Source organism: Myotis brandtii, unplaced genomic scaffold (assembly GCF_000412655.1).
Source record: "Myotis brandtii unplaced genomic scaffold, ASM41265v1 scaffold337, whole genome shotgun sequence".
NCBI lineage: Eukaryota > Metazoa > Chordata > Mammalia > Chiroptera > Vespertilionidae > Myotis > Myotis brandtii.
Genome location: NW_005362996.1, coordinates 127,831 through 137,142, shown reverse-complemented (window position 1 = coordinate 137,142; position 9,312 = coordinate 127,831). Strand labels below are relative to the sequence as shown.

General features: G+C 40.7%; 1 protein-coding gene across 2 annotated transcripts in view; it reads left to right on the top strand.

Moving 5' to 3' along the window:
• The window catches only part of LOC106726954, a 16,236-nt gene extending 7,459 nt beyond the window's left edge, over positions 1-8,777 (top strand). Inside the window, exons 5-8 of one of the 2 annotated variants that reach the window (XR_001363100.1) lie at positions 1,233-1,339; positions 6,517-6,624; positions 7,509-7,651; positions 8,066-8,777. Coding sequence is in view for 1 of the 2 variants with exons in the window: in XM_014543811.1 (XP_014399297.1) it covers positions 1,233-1,339; positions 6,517-6,624; positions 7,509-7,541 (248 nt within the window). In the remaining variant the exon portion in view is untranslated. Of the gene's footprint in view, positions 1-1,232; positions 1,340-6,516; positions 6,625-7,508; positions 7,734-8,065 lie in introns of those variants that run through there. The other variant, XM_014543811.1, reaches the window with a different exon arrangement.
• The last annotated feature ends 535 nt before the right edge of the window (positions 8,778-9,312 follow it).

Genomic DNA, 9,312 nt, shown 5'->3' with positions numbered 1-9,312 from the left:
GGTGGGGCCAGCTGAGGGGTGGGGCTGCGGGCCAATCAAGGTGGGGGGGTGCACCAGGGATGCAGCCAGCCAGGGGGGAGGGGCTGCAGGAGGTTGGCTGGCTGGTCCTGTCCCCTATTGGAGTAGGGGGAGAGGGTGATCAGGGGCAGGGCTGGATGAGGAGGGGCTGCAGGCCTATTGGGGTGGGGCAGGCTAATCAGAGGTGAGCCCAGCTGGGGGAAGGGACCACGGGAGGTTGGCCAGCCGGCTCCATCCCTGATTGGACTGGTTTGCTGGCCGCAGTGGGCATCATAGCGACTGGTTGTTCAGATCATTACAATGTTCCAGTCACTGGCTTTTTATATATATACTAGAGGCCCGGTGCACAACAATTTGTGCACTCGGGGAAGGGGGAGGTCCCTCAGGCCGGCCTGTGCCCTCTCGCAGTCTTGGACCCCTCGGGGGATGTTCGGCTTGTTTCGTTCCCGCCTCCCTCAGCCCCCGGCCCAGGTTGTTCATTCTGCCTCCCTCAGCCTCCCGGCCCAGATTGATTGTTCCTGCCTCCCTCAGCCCCCGGCCCAGGTTGTTCATTCCGCCTCCCTCAGCCGCCCAGCCAGCTTGTTTGTTCCCACCTCCCTCAGCCGCCCAGCCCAGGTTGATCGTTCCCGCCTCCCTCAGCCGCCGGCTGGCTTGTTTTGCTCCCACCTCTGCCGCCCAGCTTGTTTTCCGCTGCCTGGCTTGCTACGCTCCCAGCTGATATATGCAAATTAACTGCCATCTTGGCTGGCAGTTAATTTGCATATCTCGCTGATTAGCCAATGGGAAGGGTAGCGGAGGTACGGCTAATTACCACGTTCCTCTATTATTAGATAGGATCAGGTAGATCACTGAAAACAGTGAGGTGATGAAGCTTCTGTAGAAAATTTAACAGAATAGAGATGGACTAGGTCCTGTTGCAGCAATTCAAACATACTGAAGTTTTCTGAGTGCTTCATCATTTTTCTTCCTATGTATCTATGATTCTTTTTCTGTCTAGATTGTTTCAGATTCAAATCCCATCTCATTTCAGACACATTCTCTTCCTTCTCTCATATTTTAAGCAATCACCTCATTCAATATGTAACCTTTTAACCTTTCAATATATAGTGAAGATGTTGGAATTCCAATATGTATGCTTATTGATTGTATATCTGTGAATACATATTATGCATATGTGTGTGCTAGCCTCAAAGACTTTCTCATTTGATTTTCAGACCTCAGATTCTGCTCATGTTCAGAGTCATGCATATGGCACGGAGATAGTGGGAAGAATTTCTCCTCCCTGATATGTGACAATGAGAAAAATGGCAATAGAACTCAGGTCTGTGTTATGATTTATGGTATGTCTATATACATTTCCTGGTATTGTTAAGGTACAGGTAAGAAGAATTTGAGTGGCAATATTAATCCTTGGCTATTCCTAATGAATGGCCTTTATGCCCTTTCTGTGTGCCCCTTCCCTCTGAGTGGAGTCATTGGAGAATTCCTATACCACAGGTTCAAATAGCAAGGACATATAATTATTAGACTTACCAGTCCATGAAACATATCATAGCAGGTAAGTAATGGATATGTATTTCTTTGGTATTTCTTATTCCCTGTGATTATTGGTTCTTATAGAACCAGAGTGTAATGACTTAGTTTCAGTTGTGAGGCATAATTTAATGGACTATTGATACAACTTAAATCATGGGATTCTCTTTCTCCTTTGAACTGTTGTACACTGATGAAAATTTATAGTCCTGACTAATCCATTTGGTATAATCATATAAATCATTTATCTATTTTCACATGTTACAGCCCTACTTAGTGTTATTAAAGTCAAAATACAGATAAATCGATAAAGTTACTGCAATACTCATGATTATTTTGCTGTTATTTTATTAATATTTGAGTGTCAAAAAAATACCAAATTCCTAACTATGGAATGCTAGAACCCTTACTATCCCAGCACACTCACTTGTTTAATTTGCTGTAATATATAGCATGCTCCAGCCCAACAGATCTTGTTATCAGCATGAACTTGAATTTAGTTCATGTCTCTGTGATTTTTGCCCTTTATGATTTTACTAGAGGCTCGACACACAAAATTTATGCATGGATATGGTCCCTAGGCCTGGCCTGTGATCAGCACCATCTTCCCCAACTTCCTGCAGCCGGCCCCACCCCCCGCCGCCACCCACCCCCAGTTCCCTGTTCACAATTGGGCAATCGGAGCCTGATGGCTGGGGGATGGGCCCGAGAGGTCAGCCATTCCTGCCCGCTTGCTGGCCCCGTCCCCACCGTGGGTTGCCCTCTGTGTTTGGGGCAACTAGTGGGGTGGGGGCCTTGGCATGGTGCCACCCCTGTCCCCTGCCACCCACTCCTGGTTTCCCGTTTGCCATTGGGTGATTGAAGTCTGTTGGCTGGGGAAAGGGACCAAGAGGTGGTCAGTGCACCTCATAGTGACTGGTCGAGCGGTCATCTGGTTGTTCCATCGTTAGGGTCAATTTTCATATTACCCTTTTATTATATAGGATAGAAGCTCAGTTCAATCTGGGTGCAGGCTGGCCAGCCTGTCCTGATGGGGGCCCTAGATCAGAGTGGGGGTCCCCGCTGGGGGGCAGGGATGGCTGGGGTGAGGGGCTATGGTGGGTTTGCAGGCCGGCCACACCCCCGATAGGGGTGAGGGTCCCCCCTGGAGCCAGCTGGGGTGAAAGGCCATGGGTGGTTTGCCAGCTGGTCCTGCCCCCAATCAGGGTGGAGGGTCCCTGCTGGAGGGCGAGGTGAGGGGCCGCGGTGGTTCTGGTCTCTGGTCATTCTGCTCATTCTGCCGTTTTGGTTGCTGGGCTTTTATTATATAGAATAGGATTACCTGAACCAGAGGCCCGGTGCATGAAATTGGTGCACAGGTGAGGTCTCGAGGCCTGGCCGGCAATCAGGGCTGATCTTAGCCAGGCCAATCAGGAGCGGGCTGGAGAGAAGGCGATGGTTGCGGGGCTGGGCGTGGAAGGAATGGACATCAGCCATTGCCACCACCATTGTTGGCACCCTGCCATCACGTGGTTCCCCACCTCCCCCCTCCTCCTTCCCTCACCTCCACGCCACCACCGCAGCTGGCAGGAGGTGGGCTGATCAGGGCCTGCAAGCTTGGGGGAGGGACAGGGCACAGGAGGTTGGCCACCGGCCCCAAGGAGGGAGCTGGCCCTCAGACCCTCTGGGAAAGGGGCTGCATCTGTTGCCACCCACCCTTAGTTCCTTGTCTCAGCCTGGGGCCTGCCGGTGGAGGGGGAGAGACCAAAAGAGGTTGGCCGGCCAGGGGGAGGGACCATGGGATGTTGGCCGGCCAGGGAAGGTTGTCTGTGGGAGCACACTGACCACCAGGGGGCAGCTCCTGGGTTGAGTGTGGTCAGTGAATGTCATAGCGACTGGTCGTTCCAGTCGTTCCGGTTGCTTAGGCTTTTGTATATAGATAGATAGATAATCATTTTTGTTGTTGTTGTTAATCCTTACCCAAGGATATATTTTCCATTGATATCTTTTAAAAGAGAATGGAAGGAACAGAGAGGAAGGGAGGGTGGGAGAATGAAAGAGATTGAAAGAGAAATGTTGATGTGAGAGAGAAACATTAGTTGGTTACCTCCTGCACATGCCCTGACCAGGGAGGGGGCTCTAACTTGCAACCCAGTTACATGCTCTTGACCAGCAATCAAACCAGAGACCCTTTGGTGCATGGCTGACACACTAACCACTTAGCAACATTGGCCAGGGCATTGACTGAATCATTATTTTGTCCCTTTTGAATCTGATTAACCCAACTCTATTTTCAAATTTTAACTTTGTTGCTTCCTTGGAAATTTACTTCCATCACAGCAGGCTCAATTAGTGGCCTTCTCTTTCATAGTCCCACATCACTATTTTTTAGTCAATAGCTACAAATGTGTCTGTTTTGTTAGACTTTTAGCTCCATAAAGATAAAAAATGTCTTATTCATTTTGTATATCCATTTGAGAACACTTTAAGCCTGGCCGAAGTATAATGTTTCTTCAATAGCTTGATTTTAAAAAAAAACTGTGCTGTTTTTTCTATAAGATTGTACTTAGAATATCAAAGGGGAGACATTTCATTGTTTTAACATATTATTTTTAATAATTTACTTTATTAAAAAGAGAAACATCTCAATTAGAGAAAAATTAATAAATTGTTAAGAAATTAAGAAAAATTAAGAGATAAAATTGTTTTTTAGACTAAAATTTATTAGATATGAGGTATGAAGGAAAGGGAGCAGACTATGATAATTTTAAATTTTCTATCTTCTTTTTTGTTTGTTTGTTTTGTTAATCTTTACCTGAGGATATTTTTTCATTGATTTTTTAGAAAGGGTGAAAGGAATAAAGAGAAGGAGAGAAGGAGGGAGAGAGAGAGAGAAACATCCATGTGAGAGAAATGCATTAATTGGTTGCCTTCTGCACGTGCCCACACTGGGGTGGGGATCAACCTGCAACCCAGATACCTGCCCTTGACTGGGAATCAAACCCATACCCTTCAGAGCATAGGCTGACACTCTAACCACTAAACAGTACTGGCCAGGTCTTAAGTTTTTTTTTATCTCAAATTTATACATAAGAAAACAATAATCTGGTATATGTGTGGTATTTTTATGTTTGGAACTGATATCGAGTGTAAACTTTAATATGTCAAATTTATGTGAGAATCACATGAATATAATGTAATTTTGCTTGGAAATGAATGGGGCGTGACTGTAATGGAGAATTTTTTAAAAATTATCTACTCATAATTTTACTGAACATTAATTACTTACCAAACATTTACCAATGATTACCATGTTCTTTTCATTGGGAATGCCAGAGGAATAAAGTACTGATCCCCATTATCAAGGGGTATTTGAACATGGTAAGGAACATTTTGTTTAATAAAAAAATCAATAGACTGGGTGACAACATCCAAAATGAACTGAGAAAAGGAGAAGCCACAGGGTAGAATCCTATAGATCCATACCACATATGGGGCAGGAAAATAGGAAAACCAGTACAAGCATTTAAAAATAAACGATTAAAAAAATAGGGAGAAAAAAGAAGGCACGATCCAATGGAAGCTGATAATTAAAAAAAAGGGGGGACAGTTTAAAGAATAATTTAATCAATGGTGGAAATACCTCAAAAAAAGTTAAATAATACACAAATGATGGCAAATACTATATACTACATGCCTATAATGAGCCACAAAAACTAAAAAAGACCTTTCTAGCTAATGTTTTATTTGACCTTAAAACAGTCTAAGATGTAAGTATCGTTATCCCTAAATTTTAGATCAGGAAACTAAAGTTCATAGAGAATAAGTAAATTCCTTAAGGTCACATGAGTAATAAGCACCAGAATGCAGGCTCAAATCCTAGCCTACCTATTTTCTTTTATATATATTCATTCCAGAGAAGAAGGGAGAGGGAGAGAGGGATTGAAACATTAATGATGAGAGAAAATCATTGATCTGCTGTCTCCTAGATGCCCCCTACTGTGGATCAAACCTGCAAACTCAGCATGTGCCCTGACTGGGAATCAAACCTTGACCTCTTGGTTTATAGGTCAACTCTTAACCACTGAGCAACATGGGCTTCTAGTCTGCCTATTTTCAAAGCCTAAGGTATAGCTAAAAAATAAAGTCTTAGTTAACAATTAATAGATGTCTCTGGCAAGAGTATTATAAATGAAGTCGTGCGGGTTAATTATTGGTAACATTTAATTATTTTTCAAATATTTCTTGTGCCTACTAAGGTCGGCAACATAAACTAAATTCTTACAGAAGCTTTGATCTAAAGTGAATCGAAACAAATTGAGAATAATGCAAATGGTTATTTTACTATAATTATGATATTTCATATATAAAAAATGAGAAGTATGGTGCTCAAGGAGAATGTTAGAGATTGCTTAAAATCTGAATGAGGAAGAAGCAATAAAATAAAGCTTAAGCTCCAGATTTTCCCTTTAGAATCTTTGAGGGTAATGGAAGATGTTACCTTTTATATCACTAAAAGAAAATTCATGACATCAGGAGAGTTTTAAAGATATTATTACTTACTTCAGGATAGGGCCCAATGAAGAGGGAAAGATTAAAAGAGTAGGAGAGAGGGAGGTAGTAAGTTGGAAAAGAGTGGAAAGGCCAGCCTTGAATGAATGGGAACCCATTCCACAGTGGATGCCGAAAATAAAATTAGAACCTCTGCAGATGTAGAGATGGTGGTATTTGGGGGACTAGGACTTAGCTCCCTGATACCTCTGTTTTTGCTTACCGTATGCTGAATGTTAAGAGTGATGTTGTTAAGTAGGAAACCTGAGAATAAAGACGGTTTTAACGTTTCACTGAGGGAAAGGGGACAAGGAACCGAGAAGACGTTAAATGATTGTTGAGTGGAATTTTGATGACATGAGTCTGGTTCTGTTGTACTTGAATTAGCTCCCAGTGAGACAAAGGAATAGTAACTGATGTTTCTTTTGTATATAGCTGTTCATTAGCTGTCTTCCATCACCTGTCTCCTGGATGCAACTGAATTGTACATTACCCAAGAAAAATAAGATGACAGAAAATGTTTCAAAATTTTGCATTTTACCTGTGAGTTAGTCTCTTCTATTTTGTCAATAATAAAGGAAGACGGTGTATGCTAATTTTGGATATATTTATCTGACAGTTATCCTCCATATATGATCAAAGATGAAAAATAGAAGGCAAGAAATTGTGGGAGCATGTGTCTGTACCCCAAGCAATCATTTTTTTTTAGCAAAATACCTATTCTAAATAAAAGGAGACCCTTGGAATTAAGAGCACAGAGGTAGAAATTCAGACGTTCTGCTACATTTCCTAACCCTTCCTTTCACAGTACTGTCCCTTGCTTTCAGAGGGCACTAAGAAATGAAAAGTATAAATGCAAAATCAAATTATAGTCAAGGGTATTACCCTGTGTGATATACAATAATGTGTCCCTTTGTAGCAAAGAAAATTCTGCTGTGTTTCTACTTTGCATATTGTTTAAGTAAATAATATAAGCTTACATACTTTATTAAAGGAAGATTATGCAACCATTTTTAAGAAACTTACATTGAAGGTAACCTTATGATTTATTGCCCAAACCAGAACACTTTTGAGCATGAAAGGAGGCACTGTAGATAGTTACATCAAGACATTGGGCATAAAATCAGAGGTGTCCTGAACAAGCCAAGATTACTCATGACCTCTTGGGTGAAATTGGGAACAGAAGGCCGAGAGGTAACTTGAGGGTTTTAGACAGTTGAGGGCTCTTGTGAATTCTCACAGTGGTATAAGGAATCACCCTAGCTATTGTCATTTTTTCTCTTTTAACTTAAATACAGTCATCTAACAAGAAAATAATAAAAAAAAAGTTTTGGATATAACAGATTTGGTTCATGAAGTAATTGTCCCTTTTTTAAGATAAAGGAAGCATACAATTCATTTTTATTCATTTATTTATTTTGTTACAGGTTTGGCAGCCTTGTAAATGTTTCAAGTGCTGAAACAGTGAAGTAGGCAATATTCAATGGAAATGAAATAATTGGAAAATCTGATGACTCCAGTAGTTAATATTTGTGGAAACAAACTAGATATGCCACATTTTTTATCCTAGGTAAATGCAAATTTATAGCTTATTATAACACATCAGGATATAAAAAGCATTCTATCAGTTGAAGCCATGCACAATCTCAGAATCAAAGGGAAAATTTTGATTGTTTTGTCTCAAAACATTAAAAACTATATTTCTGTTGATGATATATATATATGTGTATATATGTATATACATATATATACATGTATATGGGAATAAAAAATAGTGAAATTAATATTACTTAGTACATTATCATTTAAAATATTAGAAACATTGAGAATTAAAGTGGTTTATTTCATTTTTTAAGAATTGCATGAATAGTGGTACAACTTCTGACTAAACAGCTTGAACATCTTTCCCATGCCTTAGCAAACTGTCATACTCCTTTCTAAGTTGGGACCAGCTTTTAACATTTTATTCTTTGTGCTCTCACAGATATGAAATATTTTCTACAGTTCCTTTCACGTGAAGTTTTTTAGCTGGTATCACTTCTTTATCACAACTACTTTTCTTATTTATGCTAATAAATTTCTTGGATAAGTTTCTCTGAAATAATAGCAGTGTCAACATTTCTATGGTCAGCATTTGTACAGTGTGGTAAAATTTTGTAGTGCTTGCTCTGGAGTTTGCAATGTGTATATATAAGGCTCTGAGCATCTATTCTGACCCCAAAAAAGCTAGCTTTTCTGCCTTCTGAAAACCGTTGTTATTCACCACCAAAATCTTTAGAAACTAAATACTCACTAAACATTTCCTTTACCTTCTTGCTTTAATTGAAATCCACTTCTCCTTGTAGGTTTCCCACAGATATCCCAAGTGTTGTTGACTTTGTTTACCACATTCCATGTACTAGTGAACCCGAAGGTTCTCTTTTTTCTGCAATCATTTTCCAGATCATCTTTCCTCCCCCCACCCCCCGCCATCTCTAAAAATTTCTAATGCTGACTCTTGACATCAGACTACTACAACCATTACACAACACTGACTGTTTCAGTCATCTTCCAACTCGTGGTCACTTCCCTGATTCCTTAAAAATTTCAGCTCACTGTTAATCTCTCTAGCACTAACACTCTCCTAATATTTAGTGTTTTGTCTACATAGAGTCTATGTCATAGACCATCCTTCCAACATTCTAGACACTTAATTACTTGACATCCTGTGATCTTGTATGTTTTTTCTCACTTATTCTAATAACCCCTTTGGTCATAATCTAAAATTTATTATTGTCAATATCTGGAACCCCTCCATAATCTTAATTTGAAGAGACCCAGGCTCTAAATTCAGCCTCCTACATTTCCAAATCATTTTCTCCATTATTCTGACTCCACAATATGTTTGCTTCACCAGATCGTATTATCTAATGGCCCTTTATCCTTTTGTTACTTGCCTCCCTCATATTCTGGTCATAATCTAAAATTTATTATTGTCAATATCTGGAACCCCTCCATAATCTTAATTTGAAGAGACCCAGGCTCTAAATTCAGCCTCCTACATTTCCAAATCATTTTCTCCATTATTCTGACTCCACAATATGTTTGCTTCACCAGATCGTATTATCTAATGGCCCTTTATCCTTTTGTTACTTGCCTCCCTCATATTCTTTTGTTTTTAAATCTTTATTGTTCAGATTATTACAGATGTCCCTCTTTTTTCCCCCCATAGCTCCCCTCCACCCGGTTCCC